The 21409-nt window shown below is 40.0% G+C and overlaps 2 protein-coding genes and 1 pseudogene across 2 annotated transcripts; all 3 read right to left on the bottom strand.

The window, feature by feature from the left end:
- Positions 1-2093: 2093 nt before the first annotated feature.
- On the bottom strand, positions 2094-3017 carry LOC133367868 (olfactory receptor 5A2-like). The gene has a single exon (XM_061591958.1). The coding sequence runs from the start codon at positions 3015-3017 to the stop codon at positions 2094-2096; it is 924 nt and encodes a 307-aa protein (XP_061447942.1).
- A 3971-nt stretch (positions 3018-6988) lies between these two features.
- Positions 6989-8899, bottom strand: LOC133367867 (olfactory receptor 5A2-like; annotated as a pseudogene).
- Positions 8900-16066: 7167 nt separating this feature from the next.
- LOC133367866 (olfactory receptor 8S1-like) lies at positions 16067-17011 on the bottom strand. The gene has a single exon (XM_061591956.1). It carries the CDS (start codon positions 16997-16999, stop codon positions 16067-16069), a length of 933 nt encoding a protein of 310 aa, XP_061447940.1. The 5' UTR covers positions 17000-17011.
- Positions 17012-21409: the final 4398 nt, after the last annotated feature.

The following is a 21409-nucleotide window of genomic DNA, read 5'->3' as shown; positions in this document are numbered from 1 at the left end:
TGAACGCTTCCAGTCTGTGGGCCATTGTTTTGTTTTCCATATTTCTTGACAAATTTTTGTCAAAATTTGGACTGATTCAGTCTCAGTAGCTTGTAGCAACTCTGTTGGTATGCCGTCTATTCCTGGTGACTTGTTTTTTCCAAGAATTTTAAGAGCAGCTTTCACCTCACATTCTAGAATTTCTGGTTCTTCATCATATGATTCCTCCATGAATGAATCTGTCATCCTTGCATCTCTTTTGTAGAGTTCTTCAGTGTATTGCTTCCATCTTCCTTTTATTTCATCTCAGTCAGTCAGTGTGTTCCCCTATTGATTATTCAACATCCCTACTCTTGGTTTAAATTTCTCTTTCATTTCTCTAATCTTTTGGAATAGGGCTCTTGTTCTTCCCATTTTGTTGTCCTTTTCTATTTCTATACAGTAACTATTGTAATAGTTTTCTTTGTCCCTACGTATTAGTCATTGTATAGCATTTAGGGTTCTGACTGTGTTTCTATCTCCTTTTGCTTTTGCTTTCCTTCTCTCTTTAACTATTTTAAGAGTTTATTCAGTCATCCATTGAGGTCTTTTGATCTTTTTAACAAGAGGTATTGTCTTTTTGCATTCTTCCCTGATAATGTCCCTGACTTCAGTCCATAGATCTTCTGGTTCTCTGTCAACTAAGTTTAAAGCCTCAAACCTGTTCCTTATTTGATCTTTATATTCTTCTGGGGTGTTATTTAAACTGTATTTTGGCATTATGAGTGCTTTGTTCTTCTTCTTTAGCTTTACTCTGATTTTCGATATGATCAGTTCATGATCTGTACCGCAGTCTGCTCCTGGTCTTGTTTTTGCAGAAAATATGGAACTTCTCCATCTTCTGTTTCCAATTATATAATCAATTTGATTCCTATATTGACCATCTGGTGATGTCCACGTGTACATCTGGTGATGTCCTGCTATTATTAAGGGACAAAGGAAAGCAATAGAAAGGAGTCAGAACTTGTTTGGAAGGATCCCATTAAAATAGGGGTGGCCAATTGTTAGCCGGGAGAGGGGGTTCAAGATGAATATCCTGTTTGTTTTTAAGAGATCAAAGAGGTTGGAATTAAGAATACAATGAAATAGACTGCAAACCATCTGGAGCAAACAAGTTGCAGAGCATCTGAGAAACTAACATTCCAAACACACTCTCAGAACACACACTTGCTAAAAAAAATGCATTCAACTTCATGCTAAATTCAATGGATTATTGTATAATTTGAAGTAGAAACATTTATATGCCACATTTCTGAACCCAAATTCTTTCAGGGTTGCTTACATTTTAAAAGAACAACTCCTGTAAAATAATAAAATCCTCCCCCTGAAACTCATAAACGCCAAGTCAAATAAAAATTCTATAAAATAGAATTAATCTTTAAAAAGCAGTAAAGCATCCCCACAGTTGAGTGGCACTGTCTATCTAAAATACACCTGAAATAGGCATGTTTTCACAATGTTCCATAAAAATGGAGTGGGGGGACTTAAATATGTCAATGGATCTAGAGATGTAGGGGGCCACCACAGAAAAAGCCCTCTCCTTTGCCCCTGCTAATCATGTAGTGGATGGATGCCTCGGTGCTGTTTTAGATGGAATGGTTCCTGATGGAGCTCTCAGCTCTTCTTTTCAATAATTAAATGTAGTATTCTTAGATACCTTAGAGTCAGTTGACACTGTCAAATTCTTCTATGCCAGAGCTGCACAGCACAAGAAGTGGCCTGCCATGTGCTTGATAATGCCTCCCACTGTCATATTTGCAATCCCAATCAGGCAGACCAATAAGGAGCCCCTACTAGATTTGATGTGAGTGATGGGCTGCACTTCACTTGGCGGATCACAAATCATTTAGACCTACTGCATGAGATTGTTTAGGTGATTCACATCTGCTTGGCGAAAGAACTTGGCTTAAGAGTGTCCAATATTTTAAACTTTTGAGGAGTTCAGTGTAAGGCTAAATGATTGGCAACACTGTAAGTCAATTCATTTGTGGAAATATATGACTGTGGCCATGCAACCAATGGAATAGTCTGTTCTCATTATGCACTGTGCTGTTGTTTTGAATTAGAAGAGAATATCAAAATTTCAGTTTCACTATTTTCCTAAAGGCTGCTTTCACTTCCTTGTTCTGTAAACTGTAGATGATGGGATTTAGCAAAGGTGTGAGGATGCAGTATTGAATGGATAATATTTCATCCAAAAGTACTGACGAAGCTGAGCTAGGCCTCAGATATCGAAAGTAACCTGTTCCATAGAAGAGAGTGACTACAGTAAGGTGGGAGCTGCAGGTCGAGAAAGTTTTACGTCTCCCTTCTGAGGAGTTAATTCTCAAGATGGTGGAAATGATGTGAATGTAAGACAGCACAGTGAGGAAAAGGGATACCACCCCAACTGTGCTTCCAGATATGAAGAACAACATTTTGTTTGAGAAAGTTTCAGTGCAGGAGAGAGAGAGGATGGAAGGGAGCTCACAACTGAAGTGCCTTATGATGTTTGATCCACAGAATCGTAACTTCAACAGTGGCAAGGTGTTTGCAAGTGCATAAATGAAACCAATCACCCATGCACTGGCCACCAGTTTTTGGCAGAATGCCACATTCATTATTTCCATGTAACGCAGTGGTTTACATATAGCACAATATCTGTCATAAGCCATTGATGAGAGAATAAAAACCTCACTGGTAGCTGAAAACAAAATAAAGGAAGCCTGAGCGAAGCATCCACTGACAGAGATGGTCTTCTGCTTGGCAACGTTGATCTCCAACATCTTTGGGACAGTGACAGATGAATAACACACATCAAGGAAAGAAAGGTGACTCAAGAAGAAGTACATAGGACTCTGAAGATGAGTACTGGTCCTTACAAGCAACATGATCATTATATTCCCCACCAGGGTTAGCAGATAGATCAACAAGAAAAAGAAAAAGAAGAAAATCTGGAGCTGCAGATTGTTGGAGAGGCCAAGAAGATAAAAGTAGCATTCAGCAGTTTGGTTTCCCATGGGCAATTATTTTGATGATGCACGTCTATAAAATGAGAAAAAGTTAAAAACAAACATGAAAGAGAAAAACTGATTGATTTGGATTTGTGTTATGCTTGTATAAGGTCCCAACTGAGATCTTACAGCACTAGAGCTCCTTTTTCTTTAAAAAAGAAAAATATTTGCTATAAAGTTTCAAAGCTTTGTTTATATTTGGTGTTCATTGGTATATGAGGACATAGGGGGGATTTTTGGGAAGCTAAGATTTGCTTACTTATTTCTATGCTAGGTTTTTCACTGGCCCATTTGTCCACAAGGGGCTATGTAGGCACCAGAGAGCAGATCTCCAGATGACTACAAGATACCAATATTCAGACTATGATGGCACTTGCATCTGGAGACTGCTCCAGCCTGATGTATAAAGGTTTTGTTATACTTCCTGGGAAGGTTCCCCCATACCTGTCCCTTGTATCCTCACATCAGCTGAGATAGCTCTTAACCAAATGCAAACTGAAATAAAGTTAATGGATGTGATGGCAGCAAGAGGGCTCAGTATGGTGGGAGTAGATATTGTCCAGATGGTTGTTTCAATATAGAGGACATGGTGCATTCCCTAATGGAATTTCTCCTGTACTCTGACCTGAGGACTCAATACCTCAAGGCTTTATTAGCCAAGATTACCAACAATTCCCCTTAAAATGCCACCACATTTTTACTCTGCTATTGGAGCTCACTGATTCATAGGGTCACCATAAGTCATAAATCGACTTGAAGGCACATAACAACAACAACAAATATTTTTACTGACTGGCACAGACTACTATATATCATATAGAACTGCCTAATTTATTAAACCAGCCCTGGGAAAAAGGAAGCCATTGACTGTTTCTGAAGAGGATATATGCTAACATCAGTTTTTATTATGGTAACACATTTTATAGGTATTTATTTTGGTGTTTTGTTACTGTGTTATGTTATTGATTTTCTCATTACATCTGAGTAGGCATTTGGCATGTTTGGTTGATAAGCAATAATATTTGATTGGATTTGAAATTATCTGAAGAACATCAAAGGAAAGAAAAAGAGTTCTTATAATAACTAGTGACATTTTTGAGGAGGCTCCTCACAAGTTCCTAAATGATGGGTACTAGATCCCAGCTAAAATTCTGTCCCAGTTTTGTTGTTTTCAAAACTTGTATGAAACAGCCCTCACAGGAGAGGTAAGACAATGCCTCTTTCAGGGAGCCTTTTCAATCTTGCTGTTAGCCATATCATTAGCTCTAGCGCTAGCTGGAGTGAAATAGTAAATGTCCAGGTAGTAAATGTCCAGGGATAGAGAAAGTGTAAGTCACCTTCCACCCATTTCCCTTGAGCTCCCTGCCCATCCCAGTCCTTCTGAACTGGGGCTCTGGTGGCAGTATAGATATACCACAGGACCAGAAGCAGCATAGGACACATGGCAGCATTTCTAAAAGTCAGTATAAAAGCACTAACATTATGGGAATAGGAGAGAGATTGTGAGTATTCAAATTACAGTTATGAAGGACCCGTTAGACTCCAGTGCCATTTTCTTACAATGCATCCCATCATTAGCAGAGACAGATTTCCATCCATAGTTTACTATGGCCAAAAGATTATGTGAATGACAAATGCCTTCACAGGCTTTTCACCCTTTCTTTCATACCTGGAGCTAAATGGTGGAGCACATGTTTTGAATGCATAAAGTCCCAGATTCAATCCCTGGTATCATCAGGTAAAGTATTTTTGTCAGGTGAAGAAAACACCCCAGCTGAGTGTCTGGAGACCTGCTAAGAATCAGGGTAGACAATACAGCTCTCAGATTACCAATGTTCTGACAATGTTTAAGGTGTCTTAAGGCCACTAAATCATTCCTGGCTTCATATCCCACCCATCTCTACCCACCTAACTTGTACTAAGGTTTCTAAATCCTGGATCATGATACATTTCTGGCTGAACATTTTTGATGTACAAAGCTTTTTCTTTTATCACTTTGTCAATATATTTGAAGGTGTACTTATAAAGAGGCTATGGCCAGCAATATGCGCCTTTGAATTCACTGCATTCACTACCTATCTCAAATGATTCAGGGCATTGTTCCTATTAAATTCCACAGTAATATCAGTGCATTTATGATCATCATTATCAGATCGTATCCATGCCTTTCCTTCTCAGAACACATTAGAAAGTTGTTCTAATGCCACAGATGGTATTACCAACCTTTTAGCAATATGTGTTAAATGGACAATTCAAGGCTATACCGTTCTATGCAATACGGTACAAATTAAAGTTATGCTCAAAAGTAATAAAGGTGTCTTCAACTCTGCTTTTGTCAGTCAGCACAGTTAGCAAATCAAACTTACCCAAATTGTTCTTGAGACCAAAAAATAGGAAATGTATTATTATTACTTTGTCTTTTAAAGTTCAAGATGTTTCAACATCATCTGGCAAAGAGTGATGTGCATGCTGTGTTCTTGCTTGCTTTGCCTTGTTCTTTTGTACACAAATATATTGTTGGCTTCTTCTACTGGTGGAGAGACACACTGTCGCAGATCCTAACAAGAAAATATTCTCACTGGATCCTCATGTATATAGGGATTTCCAAAGAGTTTCAATCATTGGGACTCTGATCCACACGTAATTATGAACTCTTTGTACCAGATTTGCAGATATATTTAAAAGTATGCCTGAAATAATTAATTGATCCTCTTGGGGGGATTTAGTGAATCACATGGTCAGAAGAGGCTTGAAGGCTAGGAATGATTCTGAAATTGTCCTCTGAATGTTGCCCTGGATTTTTGAAGTTGGAATTACCAGGTCTTGTTAGTGAAGCGAAGCCAATGCATTAGTAATTGTTCATTTCCTGTGTGTGTGCACAGGTTGGTTCAGGTTTTCTTCACCCTTCAGTTTCCATGCACTGATGTGAACTCCTTCCCCCCCCCAAAAAAGGAGGGGAGGTAATATTGATAGAAATTGATGCCATTGCATTAATATTGTGGATTTTCTTTTTGCAATGTGTTATTGATGGAGTGCATGTGTGTACCAGTTAAGCTCTACAAACAAAAACATCAGCCCCAGGGAAATTCAATGCAATAAAAATAAAAAACATATCAGTGCTGTTCTAACCATTTATCCTGTGTTTTTCCAGTCATTGTTCATCTATTAATAATATAAGAAATTGTTGTTAAAAATATTCAAAGGGACAGCAATTAAGGGGGGAATGCAGGAAACTTTCCTTTGAGAGATGAGGGTGTGTTGGAATAAGCAGTCTCTAATACCCTCTGCACTGAGAGGAAAATAATATGCTAAAAGGTTAATGTATCTGGTTCCAGAAAACTTAAATTGATAAATAGAATACCAGGTCTTACTATAAATGAATGAATGAATGAATATTAATTACTGAATATTTTATCCTTATCAAATATTTCTTTTATATATATATTGCATTATGTACTTTTTAAAAATCAGCTTATCTAGGGTTAATGAAGGGGGCTTATACACAAGAGGGAACAGGAGATAGCACAATAGCCATTATATCCCAGGTAACCAACATGGTGTACTCCAAATAGGTTGGACAGCATCTCCCATCATACCTGACCACTAGCCATGATGGCTTGGAATGATGGAAGGTGAAGGACACCTTATTGGCTACCCTGGCATGACACAAATGTAGATATTTCATTAGCAAAATAAAGTTACAATTTTATGCACTTTACCTAGAAGTAACTCAGTGGGACTTACTTCTGAGAAGAGAAGCATGAGATGCACTATTAGTTAATTAAACAGAAAGCCTATTGCAAATTAGAGTTGGCAATTGATTTAGAATACAATGACCTTGCTTTATTATCATTTAAATGACTATGGAATATTGATTCCAATACATTCAAATAAATCACACAGCAACATTTTGCATCATCTTAAATACATTGCATTGAATGTATTGTTTTGATTGATTTTGTTAATATTTAAGTGTTTTATATAGCAGGAGATATTATAGGTTTGTATCCCATTAGTTTCTTAATGACTTGTCTCAATTGTTTGGTCTTCAAGCTATAGATAATTGGGTGCAGCATGGGGGTCAAAATGCTATATTGGGTGGAAAAGAGTTCATCCAGAATGACAGATGAGGCTGGATTTGGCCTCAAACACCTAAAGCAGGCAGTGCCATAGAATAACATTACAACAAGGAGGTGGGAACTGCAGGTGGATAATGATTTTCTTTTAGCTTCTGCTGAATTCATCTTCAGGACCATAGAGACTGTGTGGGTATATGACCCAAGAATAACACAGACTGAAGAAAGAACTACCATACTACTTGTAATTAAGAATGCAATCCTGTTCAAGAAAGTTTATCTGCAGGATAAGGCAAGGAAAGATGGGAGTACACAACTTAATGCCTGATAGTATTTGGACCACAGAATACTAATTCCAACACAGGCAATGTATTAATCAATTCATGTATGAAACCTATTGCCTATACACTTCCCACCAGGTGTTTACAGAATGGTACATTCATAGTTTCTACAAAATGCAGTGGATTGCATATGTTGCCCTGGGCTCCTGCTGGGAGGAAGGGCGGGATATAAATCAAATAATAAATACAATAAATATGGCAGCATATCTGTCATAAGCCGTTGCCATAAAAAAAAAAAAGATCAGTGCATCCTGTTTGAATGATGCAAAACATCTTGGTGATGCAGTTACTGTATAAAATTGTCTGACTGTGAAATAATATCATTGTTTTTGTTGTTGTTGTTGTTTATTTCTACCCCGCCTTTTGGCCGAAAGGCCCTCAAGGCGGCTTACAAAAAATAAACACAAATATAAAAATACATCAATAAAAAAATACAGTTTACAAAAAGCAGCAGTTACAACATCCAATAATACATTAACAAATCACAAAGCAAAAATTCAGTCCTCTCTCTTCTTGGCCAATACAAATATTAAAATAAACCCTGTTTATGCTATGGACATGAGCCATTCTGCATAAAACATGCACTTCAACTTTTCAATGTAAGGATTTTAAAATTCATAAGTAGAAAAAATAGTGATGGCTCTCAAAAATCTTTTGTGTTTCCTTTTTGTAAATGCTTTATGTGCAGAGCAGATGTCAGTATGGCAAAATTAGTTTTACAGTAAAGGTAGTTTGAACTTGAAGCAGATTTTAATTGTTACATCAACTAAGAAGCAATATAGGATCTTCTAGCTCATAAAAAGGAATAGAGCTGGTCTGGCTTTCCCCAGAGACCAAGTCATAAGGAGCATCTGGAAGCTCCATGAAGCTGTATGCCAGTTGTTTATCTTCACCATCTGATCAGATATAGCAGGAATTATTAGAAAAATCCTCTTCTTCTATACTGTTGAAATCCTGGAGGATGTACAACAGCCCTGGGTAGTTCCTCCTCGCCAAGTCTCTTGTTGTTTTGGTGAAGGGAAGTAAGAAAGGAGAAGACCACAACCTGGAACAATTCTCCAGGCAGGAAATCAATAGGATTTTTTAGCTGTTTCAAAAAAGCACCTATGGCATCTTGTGCAAGCTGGTTGCTGAATCTGAAGAGTTAAGAAGTCACAACTGTAGATACTCTCAATAGCTGGAATAATGCCAATGCCCACGGTCAATGCCCATGGTCAATGCCCACGGTCATGAGACCCTTAGGCATTATGACTGAATTATAACAGATATCCAGAAAAGACAGTTGACTCAGAAAGAAGTACATGGGGTTCTGTAGATTGCTGTCTTCCTTTATTACCAGCATGATGATGATGTTCCCTACCAGAGTTATTGCATAAATGAATAAAAACACCAGAAAGAGGCAAATTTGGACTGGAAGACTGTATGAAAATCTCATGGGAAGAAAACATATCACAGTGCTCTGGTTTTCCATTTCCTTTCCAGAAAAAGTGTAATCTGCCACAAATAAATGAACAAATGTATGGTTAAACACAAGCAGAAAAAATGGTGGGTGTAGTTGCGCTATTCCAGAACAGTAGACTGATAAATAATTGGTCAACGGTTGACCTATTATTAATGGGAAAGAAACATAATTCTCACAAAAACAAAGCAACACTGAGGAAGAAAGAAAAAGAATTCATACAATAAAGAGCTGAATCCAACCTATGTTAAGCATCTTTATGCTCCACTGAAAAATCAGTGGTCATGCTTAAATTTCCATATTGTTGCTGTCAATGGGTCTGTCCATGTTTCCTTGAAAGAAAGTGCTAGTAGCATGCTCCCAAGTACATACTCAGGATATTTTAGTCGGGGTGGCGGGGTTCGGCAACAGCAGTGAGGCAGCGCGGGTCTAACAGGGCTGGTGAGCTTCAGAGGAGCAGCAATAGCAGCAAGGCAGTGTGGGCCTGGAATATGAGTTCTGGCGGGCTTTGCGGGGCCCACAAGGTTTGGAGTGAGGGTGTAGTTGGGCCTGGGCATTGGCCTTTGTTGTGGCCATCATTTGGCAGTTTCCGGGGGTCTCTTTAATACCCATTGGAAGACAGGAGCTGAGTCTGAGTCTGGTGGGGCTAAGTCTTAGCCAGGTGCTTCCCCCCCCCTTTTGGGATAGGTTGGTCTTTTTGGCAGGGTGACTCTTGTTACTTTTTTCTTCTTGGGCAGCCATTTTGGGCAGCCATTTTGAGCACATTTTGGCTGCCTCGTGTGCGGTGGCCATTTTGGAGCAGCCACCTTCAGCACATTTTGCTGCCTCTGGTGTGGTGGCCATTTTGAGCACATTTTGCTGCCTTTTGTGCGATGGCCCTTTGGGAGGGCCCAAATTGCTTATTTCAGTGGGGCTAGGCCTAATGGTACTACTATGCCTCCTAAGATGGGCACAGGTGGCCCAAAGGGGAAAGTGAAGGCCATGAAGAGGCCAGCTCCATGGCAGCCGCCTCCCCCCCAGCAGGCTTCATCTTCAGAGGATGAGGGGCCTGATATGGCCTCTGTGTTAGCCCTTATTGAGTGCTGGAGAGGTGGAACAGGCAACCTCTCGAGGCTAGCAGGAAGAAGGCTAAGCCAGCTAGGGGTCCTCAGGATAAGAAAGGTCAGTATGATGCCGTTTGGAATTCTGTTTTAGACCGATTAGCTGTGCTGGAGGACTTTTCGGGTAATTTTGCACCCACTTCTCTGGTGCATGAGGTGGAGGTGGTGGCTCAAGGGAGTCCTGTGATGGAGAAGGCTGCAGCTCATAAAGGTTCTGGTGAGTCCGCTCTTTTAGGTAATGTATGGGGAATGCCTGGGTGGCCTGCGATGGGGCCTTGGGGCACAGCTTGGGGAGCTGCTCAGGGGTGGCCTTATCTTTGTTATGTGGGGTGGTGCCTGCTGGGTATGGAAAGGGGATGTCTCCTCCAGTATAGCAGCAGCCCATGAGTAAAGCCTGCAGGCAGATTTGGGCTTCTGTTGATCCTTTGGTTTCTGTTATGTCTGACACCTTGCCTTCTGGGGAGACTTCCGCTCCCCTGGGGGGTCATTTGTTGTTGGCAACAAAGGTGTGTATTTGGAAAGGGGAATATGTTGATGTGTTTTCCTTGTTATACAGAGAATCTGAACAGAAGGAAAATGATAAGCAGGAGGAAAGGGACAATGAAAAATTTAAAAAGAAAAAGGTGGATAGGACCTGGGGTAATTGGATGGCAGGATTTTTAATTTACATGGGGGTAGTGATCCATGATTGTCCTCCCTAGGAGGATTTGGAGAGGTGGGATTGACCCCAGGGGCCTGAACAAAGCTAGCAAAAAAGTAAATAGGGAGGTCAGGCTCACTCTTACCTTTTGGCAAGGTGAGGTAATACATCACCCGGAGGTGAAGTGTGGGCGGGCTGATCTTTACTGGCTAGACAGTAGTCATATATCTGACTTTGGTAATGATCTCTTCCTGTATGATCTGCAGAGTGCCCTGCATGAAATTATTGGTCGTAGGTGGGAGAAGAGGGAATAAGCTGAGACTTGTCTTCTTCTGTGGTGGATATGTGTGGACATTTCACTGAGTAGGGTTTGGTGAGCACCCTTAGGTACCCTTTAAGGTGATCAGTGAGTTCTGAGGCTTGTCTTCAGGGTTGTGTGGCCTGTTGGTAGGATAAGGCTCACATTTGGGGATAACCTGTAACACCCACTCAGAGATGTGCAGCCCTGAGCAGGGGGTGAAGCAGGAAGGCCTCCCTAACCACCCTGTGGTGATGGGGCCCGTAGAAGGGGATTGGGCTTGGACCACCTCCTTTCCCATGGCAAGGTGTCCTCACCTGATTGTGCATGAGTTAGGTCCCTCAATTGGCTCTGCAGATCATTTATTATGCAATCAAGCACTTAATTGGGTTCATTTCAATAAACAAGGCCCTTGATTTACCTGTTGTCTCCCAAATGGGTTCGTTGCCCGGTGCGCAGTACAGCCAAAAGACCACACCCAGGTTGAAGGGTCCAACAAGCTTTATTTCATACTGGCCAGAAGAGGTGCAAGGTGATAATTCGCAAAACAAGCACACCCCTTATGGGGGGGTGCTACACTTTTATACAATGCAAGCAAAAATTTATGACACATTCTAATTGGCCCCCTAATGCCATCCTTTCCATTGGTTCATCTTCTAACTTATGCATGCCCATCATTTCTTATGCACCCAGCACATTAATTTCTCTACCCATATCTGCATTCCAAGCTAGCCATCACACAATAGCTTCCCAGCATGTTCTTTTACTGATGACCTTCAGCAAGGCATGTAACTTCTCTAGGCCTTGTAACATTTAGTTTCTCTTCTGTGCATTTTTCTTAAAAACACTGGCCCCGAGTCATCATACCCACACTTCATCTTGTCTTGCCTCTTCATTTCCTGGCTATGGGCTGCAAACCTATGCTTACTTAGAAGTTCTCTTCCCTTAGAAATGAAGCATGTTACAACATCGTTTTAACATTGGTTGAAAATGTTCCTTTTCTCCCAAGACTTCCCAAATTAGAGTATTTTATCTATGCAGTTTTTAATTATTGCTGCTTTTTATGGTTTAAATACAGTTTTATGATCACATCTATATTTTATATTTTATTTCTGTACACTACTCAGGTATTCCTTGAATGTAGAGTGGTTACAAGTTCTAAAATTAAAAAAAAAGGAAAGATAAATAAAGTAAATCCCAACCACATTGGTAGTTGAGTTTAGGCTTGCAGCCTAACAGTACAGTCAAATGTGCATCTTCTCAGAAGATTCATTGAGTTCCATTCCATTCAATGGAGCTTGCTGTTGGGTAAAGGACTGTGTGATGTCCCTGTATATATATAATATTGTAAATATGGTAAGTGTGGGTTTATTAGAGTAAATGAGGTAAGTAGACTGAGTGAGGGGGGAGTACATGGGTTGGAATGTTGGAGAATGTTGTATGATTATTGGCTGAGCATTTGAGTGTCTGAAGGTATAAATGAGAGGATGACAGTTGAGATAGAATTGGTTCAGTTGGTTCTGTAGTTTGGGTTTGGAGGGTGGATTGGATTAGGTGGGTAGTGAGGCAGGTTACTGACGACTAGAAACATGAAGAGTAACGCATCTTATGAAACCACACACTTGTTGACTATACTTTTAAGTAATCTTGTTATTCCCTGTGTATATAAATAAATATTTCTTGGTTTACCAAAACGCCTGATCCTTGGCTCGGTTTACACAGACCAGAAGGGTGGGCAGGGCATATACCAAGGTTGGGCACAGTATCAATGGTGGCAGTGGTGAAGAGATAGTGTAACATCATCAGGAGTCAAGAGCAACCCAGGGCTGTAATCTTTACAGGCACAAAGATACAGGGGGGTTGAGGCCTGTAAGTACACCCAGACACAAAGCAGCAATAAGCCAGGAGGAGACAAAGGCACAGTCTCAAGGCAATATTGTTTACAGAGAGTGTCTGGTGGTGCTGCCTAGCAGAGGGATCTTGAGAGATCTTTGCGAGAGCCGGTGAGAGAACCGTTAAGAGACCAGGACCCTGAGGTGGGATCATGACAAGACGGTGACCACAGGAAGGGGCCTGACAGACTGCTGCCTTAAAACAAAATACAATCATGTGTGAACCTGCCTTCTTCTTCTTTGCAAGAATACCTGAGAAAAACTAATAAGTATGGTTCTCATCCTTGCTAAGACCAAATAGTAAGTGTCTTATGATGATATACTGGCTGGGACAAACTCCACAGAATATTTTTTTGCTTGTTTCTCTTCTACAAGGACCAACTCAGGGGCCATGACATATAAGAGAGGCAATTACAACTACACATGTCATCAATACACTGAATCCTGCCCCTTGAGGTTCTGACAAAAGAACAGCTTCTGCTCTGTAAGGGTGGATGGATCAATCAGTCTTGGTTCTCTCAGTTTCTATTTTTCCACTCTTAAAATCAGTTCTCCATGTTAGTTTGTAATTTCCATTTTTTTAAAAAAATAACAAATCATCATCATTTAGTGATACCTTTGGTTTGGTCATGGATTTCATGAGTTTGAGAAAGAAGTGGGAAGGAACCAATAAGCATGGAAAGCTTCCTTATACTATACTGAGACAGCCCAAATTGGTCCATCTAGTTTAATATTGTTTACAATGACCACCAGCAGGTGTCCAGCATTTGAAACAGGGGTCTCTCCCAGCAGAACCTGAAGATGCTAGAGATAGACCTTGGACTTTCTGCACATAAAAGGAAAGCTCTACTACTGAGCTAAGGCTCTTACTAAATAAAGACCCGGTTCCTACTTTTCCCATCAATCAGTTGGGGCAGGAAAAATGTACAAGTGACTCACTTGACTCACTTGAGTAAAAGAGTTCACTGGATGGTCTCTCTTTAGAGGGGGCAGGAAGGAATTTGTATATGAACTCTGAATGACTAACTAGACATACATTTCACCTTCTGGGTGGAATGTTAATTTGGTCATTTGGCTAATTTATTCTTTTGGCTCTACTTTTGGCAGAAGAATTAGTCTTCATCTAAAATAAAATAGGGGTAGCACCAGAAGGTGCCAAGAAGGAACATCCTAGTTGATACATTGATGAGTGCTCTATGAATTGGACTGCTATCTAGAGGTTGTGGTTGTGAAGATATGATTCAACCGGCAGGGATTGCAGGCAGCTCTAATGGGGAACCTGATATAAGTCTATCTCTGCCTACAGGAGGATTGGGTAGTTTCAAAGTGAAAAGTCAGAAACCAAAACAAACCAAAACAATCCTCCATGCTAGTCTTAATAGCTAGAGTGTTATTGTCATCAATATTCTCAATTGTTTCCATTGTGAATCTGGGAATTTTTAGAAGTATACCTAGTCTCCAAGCATGACTAGCCCTTTGAGAGAGATTCCTTCTCTACATTGTAAGATGTCTGGACACCAAAGAAAATTAATTTGTTTAAAATGAAATTGACCAAAGAATTTGGGGAAGGAGAAATAACGGACAATGATTATCTATGTCTTTATTTGACATTCATGTGGATACAGAGCATGTGTTTTATAAGTAGTAGTCACAAAGATTGTCCCCAAAGCAGATATAAATGTTAAGTTGCAATAGTTACGTGTATGTTTTGCCCCATCTAGCTACCTAGTTAGCTAGCCAGCCATCATAACTTTAATGGCTGTAGAATATGTGGATACTCTAGCAGAAATGTTTAAAGAATACATTTGCAAATTACAATGCAAAATGTTTCAAATTGCACCTTCTGGATTAATGTGCGGATTTCTTTTTTAAAAAAACATATAAGAATATATGTAATGTTTTTATTTTGATATCAAATACACTCAGAAGTGAGTACTTTGCAATAGGATGTATTTAGAAGTGCATATTTTAAGAGAAAACAAGCTCAAAAGTATGTTTAATACATATTTAAATGCACAATTCGTAACAGAAAAATGCAGAACTAGTATGAAATGGATTTATGAATGAAAGTGATATGGATTAGAATATCCTAACCACCTTTAAAGTCCCACATACCTTAAATAGGCATTCCTACCTCAGGTTTCCTCAGCAATATATACACAAAACCTCACAACCCAGCTACACTCATAACAGGGATGGAGAATTAATGGTTCTCCAGATGTAATTTTGACGTTACCCCAGCCAGTATGGCCAATTGTCAGAGATTACAGGAGTTATCCACCATCTTGGGGGACACAGGCCTCCTTTCCCTGGCCTTATGTTCCGTGACAGTTTAACTATGTGGCTCAGATGCTGAAGACAAGAAATAGGTTCTTCAACCTGGCTAGTAAGCTTCCTAGAGACATTTGGCTGGTTGGCTACTGGATGGGTTCACAGTGCCAGACTAGATGGAAGCAACAGACTTTCCCGAGAACCTAAATTATATGTGAGGCAGCGATTGGGCTCCAAGACATAAATACCAAATTCAGTTGCCATTCTTTTCCTCCCACATATGTCCATTTTATAGAAAACAGGTTGATGAAGTAGAAAATCAAATGTCAACAGACATACAATATTCTCTATTTGTGAATGTCCAGGGACATATTGTTGGTCACTGCAGCAGAAATGGGGGACCCTGTGGCCCTTCAGATGATGTTAGACTTCAACTTTCATCATCATTAACCATCATGCTGATTGTGGCTGATGAAAGTTGGAGTCAAACAGTGCACAAAGGGCCACAGGCTCATCATTCCTGCAGTGTGGAATTGTGGACCTTGCTCTCAATTGGATTGATCTTCCTATGTTCTTCTGCAACAACCAAAACCAATTATTACTTCTGCAAATGTCATGTACTGCCATTTGACTACATATCTCAAAGATTTCATTGTTCTCCTTCAGAAACAAAATTTACTTTCTCCCAGATTTCCTTTAAAAAAAATCTCTTTCAGATTTCCCATTAGTTAATTGCCCCCATTATTCTGCCCCAAAAGTAAATTTTATCCAGTCCTTTCTTCCTTTTTATTTTCTTTGACCTAATCTTATATCATCTCTCTGTTTTTCAGGGTCTACCTCAAGTGATAAGAGAAGTAAGACATTTTTAAAATCAGCTGCTCTCCTTTTTTGCCCTTAAGATTGTGATTGATTTCTCTATGCAACCTTAACACCATAACTTATTGTACTGTACATTTTTCTAGAGAATAGACAGTAACGTTATTTAAGAAATTTACACTTTCCAAACTTTTTTGCCAGAGCATTTTGGATATCCTTGTTTTTCAAGCTGTAAATGATAGGGTTTAACATGGGAGTTAATATACTATACTGGATAGACGTCACTTTGTCAAAATAGATGAGTGATTCTGAACTTGGCTTCATATACCGTAAAAAACCTGCAATGTAGTATAACCCCACCACAATGAGGTGGGAGCTGCAAGTGGAGAAGGCTTTACGCCTGCCTTCCGCTGAACGAATCTTCAAGATGGTGGAAATAATGTAAGTGTAAGAGATGAGGGTGAGGAGGAATGGACTGAAACCAAAGACCAACACAGATATAAGAAGAACAATGTAATTGGTCAGGGTCTGAATGCAAGACAGTGCCAAGACTGAAGGAAGCTCACACATGTAGTTGTCAATAACATTGCTTTTGCAGAAATGCAAATTTAGTAAAGGCAGGGCATTCACTAATGAATACAAGAAACCCATAACCCAGGCTCCACTCACTAGATACCTGCAAATTTCTTTTTTCATGATTGTGGTATAATGTAATGGTTCACATATAGCAACGTATCGGTCATAAGCCATTGCTGCAAGGATGAATACTTCTGTACCAGCAACCTGGAAAACGAGGACAATCTGTGCAATGCATCCTTCCTTGGAAATTGTTTTCTGTCTTCCTATGATGTTTTCCAACATCTTGGGAACAATAATAGATGAATAGCAGATGTCAACAAAAGCTAAATGACTGAGAAAGAAGAACATGGGGTTCTGAAGGCTACACTCAGTCCTGGTCATGAGTATGATTGCCGAGTTTCCTAATAGCGTTACCAAAAATATCATCAGGAACAAGAAGAAGAAAATCACTTGTAGCCGTGGATCTCTGAAGAGTCCAAGGAGTATGAACTCTGTTATTATAGTTTGATTTTCCATCTCAAGCAATGAAACAACCCTAACATCTGTAGAAATGGAAAACAAATAAATTCTGAGCAGTGGCTAATAAAAACATCAATGTAGGAGGAGATTAATGTAGGAGGAAATCCTGGCTGCAGTCCTAAACCAATTTACCTCGGACTAAGCTCTATTGATTCTACAAGACTTATTTCTGAGTAGTGTTGGTGAGGATTGCACTGTAATAAAGTGAAAGATGGCTGAACAATAGTCAGGGTGTTTGTTCATGAAATAATTGCTCCTGTAGATATTTCACATTTGCAACCCCACACTCACATTGACAAGACACTGCACAGAAATAATCTTGATGTACTCATATTTAAAAGCACAGAAAAAAATACTGGATAACAAATAACAAGGTGTGTTTTGAGATTCCTACCTGGGCAGACCATCTAAGAAGGACTGAAAGAGTGCTTCTTAAATGGTTTGTCCAGGAAGGAATCTCTAAATGTACCATGTTGTTTGTGTGTGTTTTCCTAAGGTCTAATTCACTGGTGCCCTAAGAATGTGCAACCATTCTTCAAGATCTGAAGAATTCAGAGGGGCACTCCTCAGTGAAGAGATATAGCTCAGTGGTAGAGCATCTACCTTGCATGCAGAAGTTCTCAAGTTCAATTCCTGGCTTTTCCAGGCAGGGCAGGGAGAGAGTCCTGTCTGAAACCCTGGAGAGCCATGGCTAATCACTGTAGACAGTACTAAGCCAGGTGGACCAACCATCTAACTCAGTGTGAGGCAGCTTCCTATGTTCCCAGATCTGACTGTTTACTTTGATTTCTCGTTTCACTGTGCAAGACAGTAGAGTCTTGAAGACAATACTGAATCTCTCCTTAAATGGATATCTTGTCCCGGTTACTCTCTATTTGAGTCAGCCTGAAACATGCAGTCCACTGAATGAAGCCACCAGAAACAGATTGCTACTTACCCAATAGTGAATCCAGATGTGCAAGTACTGCAACACTGTGTAGGTTTGATCAGAATTGTATGAGAAAGACAGATCCATCCATTTTACAATAATTCTGGGAACTATGAAATAAATTTTGTTCTAAAAAAAAAGAAAACAAAAAAATACCACTCATATATTATCTTGCTCATTGAGATAATGGCCAGAGAACCAGTTGCTGCATTTCACCGAACTTGCTGGCTGAGGCTCATAGGAGCTAGAGTCCAATAGTACTCTTGATTTATCCTTGATCTATACTAAACCTCATTTTTAGTCTAATCACATTAAGAGTTTAAAAATCAGCTACCCTCCTTTGCTCAACACACATAAATGCCGCAAATCTTTCGGTACGTTGTTCAGTCTCCATTCTGTCTCAGTACTGGAGAATGTTTTATTGAGCAAGATAATATAGAAAGGGTGGTGATATGATGTCATCTTTTCTATTTCTGGAAATGATCCCATGAAATTCTTCTTCTATCTAATTTTCTCTGGAGATTCCTGTGCAGTCAAAGCCAACTTTGTTAGTTTATTCTTCCAAAAAAACCCACACATGTTCATTATAGATGTAAAATCTATAGTCAGTTTAAGAGTAAGTTCTTGTACACATGTAGCTTCCTTACTCAGACCATTACTTACTCTAGCCCATTTTAATTAGAGATAGGCAGAATGGTCTTCATCGACTTCATGTCCCTTTTGTGCATGATGTCTTGCAAGACCCATTCTTCTCCATGTCTGTGCTATAGTTTATGGAAAGCATCCTTTTAAAAATCTGCATGCTTTTAACATAAAGCACTTGGTGGCTTGAGGGCTTTTCTAACTTCAAGCCATTTGGAACAACTAGAATGCACAGTGTTTTCCATGCTAATTGAAAATATATTTTAAAATATCCAGGAAGTAGCGACACTTAACAATCTTCCATTCCTTCCTGGGTAATTGGTTGGAGAAAAATATGGCTGCCTGTTGTAGTGTGGGACAGCCATATTGTTTCTGTAAATGGCTCTTGTAGCTTTAGAAGGATTTTGCATGGGGGAAAAGATGTCTGTCCTTGTAGGTACAAAAGAGCAGCCATCTTTTGTCTATACATTTACCAAAGAAGGAATGGCCCGTAATAGACCACATTCACACATACATTGATTCCACTATTATTTCACTTTGAACAGTCACAGTTTCCTCAAAGAATCTTGGGAAGTGTAGTTTGTTAAGATGCTGAGAGTTGATGGGAGTCTCCTATTCTCCTCACAGAACTATAATATCAGAGTAACATAACAGTCAGACCCTCTTCTCAGAAAACTACCAGTAGGCAAATCAAGATGGGTACCTCAGGCAGTTGATTTGGGATGTGATTAAAGGGCTGCACATTGATAGTTATTTGTTTATATTTTAGTGTTATTGTTTGAGAGGGGGAGAGATGCTCATGGAATTTTGTTCCTTAAGTGCCAAAATAACTTAGTTGGCCTTGGGTACTCAGTGCCTTGTGTTTCAGACAGCAAAATGCCTTTGGCTGCCACTGCCCATGAAGCTTACTAGATGGCTGTGCCACTCTTTCTCAGCATAATTATATGGCAGTTGCAGCTAGGGTTAGTTATAATTATATGGTAGTTGCAGTACAAATGCATCATCTTCCTGTTTTTGGCACATGCACCACTGTTTCTGTTCTGATGCAGTTTGTCTTATGCCCAAAACCACATACTTTATCTTATTTATTTATTTATTAAATTTCTATACCACCCCATAGCCAAAGCTCTCTGTGCGGTTCACAACAATAAGCATCAATATACAATTAAAACCACATATAAAACAATTTAAGACACAGTAAGATACTAGAATACTGGCATACTAAATGCTAAACTGTTAAACTGTTAAAATGTTAAGAATGTTAAAATGCCTGGGAGAAGAGGAAGGTTTTAACCTGGCGCCAAAAAGATAATAATGTTGGCACCAGGCGTACTTCAACAGGGAGATCGTTCCATAATTCGGGGGCCACCACTGAGAAGGCCCTTTTTCTTGTTGCCATCCTCCGAGCTTCCTTCTGAGTAGGCATCCGGAGGAGGGCCTTCGATGTTGAACGAAGTGTACGGGTAGGTTCATTCATCTTTCTGTCCTCTGCCAACTTTACATAAATTTTGTAACTTTTGTTGTCATTATGTTATTCCACCCCATTAATTTAAATGCAAAGGAAACACAATGCAAATGTGGGAGTAATCAATTATATATACAGTAGTTTCTGGACTAAAAACAACAACAACCATGAATATTGATTGTATTCACTGCATTGATTTCCGCTCTGGACATGGGATGAATAAGCAAACATGAGCCATTTCTGCTCCCATTTCTATTTTCATTGGATTTCTTTGACAACTCTTGTTGCAGCCGGGTAATCCTATGTTAAGCGTGAGATAGATTAACTACATTCCTCCATTTAATCAGAAATTGGTGGCGGGGGTGGGAAGCATGTGCAATGGCTTGTTCTCTGAAAATGGCTCAACAGATTGATCCACAGCTTGCCTGTGTATGAGAGGAATGTCTGAGGAAGGCCCATGCAGTTGATGACCCCTGATACTGTATGTCCCTCATTCTCTTTATCCCCCTCTTCCCATTGGCCACACCCATTCCTCCTCCTCTCCCTGCCCCCCTCTTTACTAATTTTTAAAAATATATTCCTTGCCATTGCAATAGCAGCAGCATCCCTGGCAGCTTCTTTGCCATCTCTAGCACCTGGGTTTGTCAGTACCTGGGCTCTTAGAAAAGATGTTCTTCTTTACCATGTGGCATGCTAGGTGAAGTAGTTTGCAGCAGCAACTAGAAAGATATTTTTTAAAGAAAAAGGGAAATCCAATACATCTTTCTAGCTGCCTTTGCCTACCACAGCTGGGGAACTGTGATGGTGGCACATGCATTTTCCTGACCACCCAGAATGCTTTAGTCTGAGAAGAAAAATCCCTTTGGCCTTTTCTCAGAGCTCAGCTGAGGCAGGGAGCTGGAGCATGGGGGTGGACAATTCCCATGTAAGTTCTGCCAGTTTTGCAGGTCACATGAATGGAGTTAGGATCCAGCATCCTCCCTCAGCCTACACCACTCCCTTGGAATGGCCATTTTGGGGGCTGATGTCAACATAAGCTACACCAGACTCCACTGGCTGATCCCTGGCTGAGCCAGCATAAGCAAGTTAAGCTGATCTATCTCTGAATGAGCCGGGATGAGCAAATTACACCATTGTAGCCCCAATGAGCTGGGATCCAGCCGGCTGAGCTGGAGATCAGTCGAGTCCTACCTCATTCATCCAGGAAGGTCTTGGATTTGGACTGTGTCCTTAATCTAGTCCTGATTGGGTTGGATGATAATGCTGTGGAGGCAGCAACACATTCAAGCCAAATTCTGTTATATATATGTGGCTAACAATTACTGCCTACTTAGTTTTCCATGGGGGATAGTTGTGCTATGATGTCATAACA

Source organism: Rhineura floridana, chromosome 11, assembly GCF_030035675.1.
Source record: "Rhineura floridana isolate rRhiFlo1 chromosome 11, rRhiFlo1.hap2, whole genome shotgun sequence".
NCBI lineage: Eukaryota > Metazoa > Chordata > Lepidosauria > Squamata > Rhineuridae > Rhineura > Rhineura floridana.
Note: the sequence above shows the minus strand (reverse complement) of the source record. Positions and strands in the feature narration are given on the sequence as shown.

Excerpts from the sequence above, each read along its gene's own strand:
- LOC133367868 (XM_061591958.1), bottom strand. The coding sequence starts at position 3,017 with ATGGGAAACCAAACTGCTGAATGCTACTTTTATCTTCTTGGCCTCTCC.
- LOC133367866 (XM_061591956.1), bottom strand. The coding sequence starts at position 16,999 with ATGGAAAATCAAACTATAATAACAGAGTTCATACTCCTTGGACTCTTC.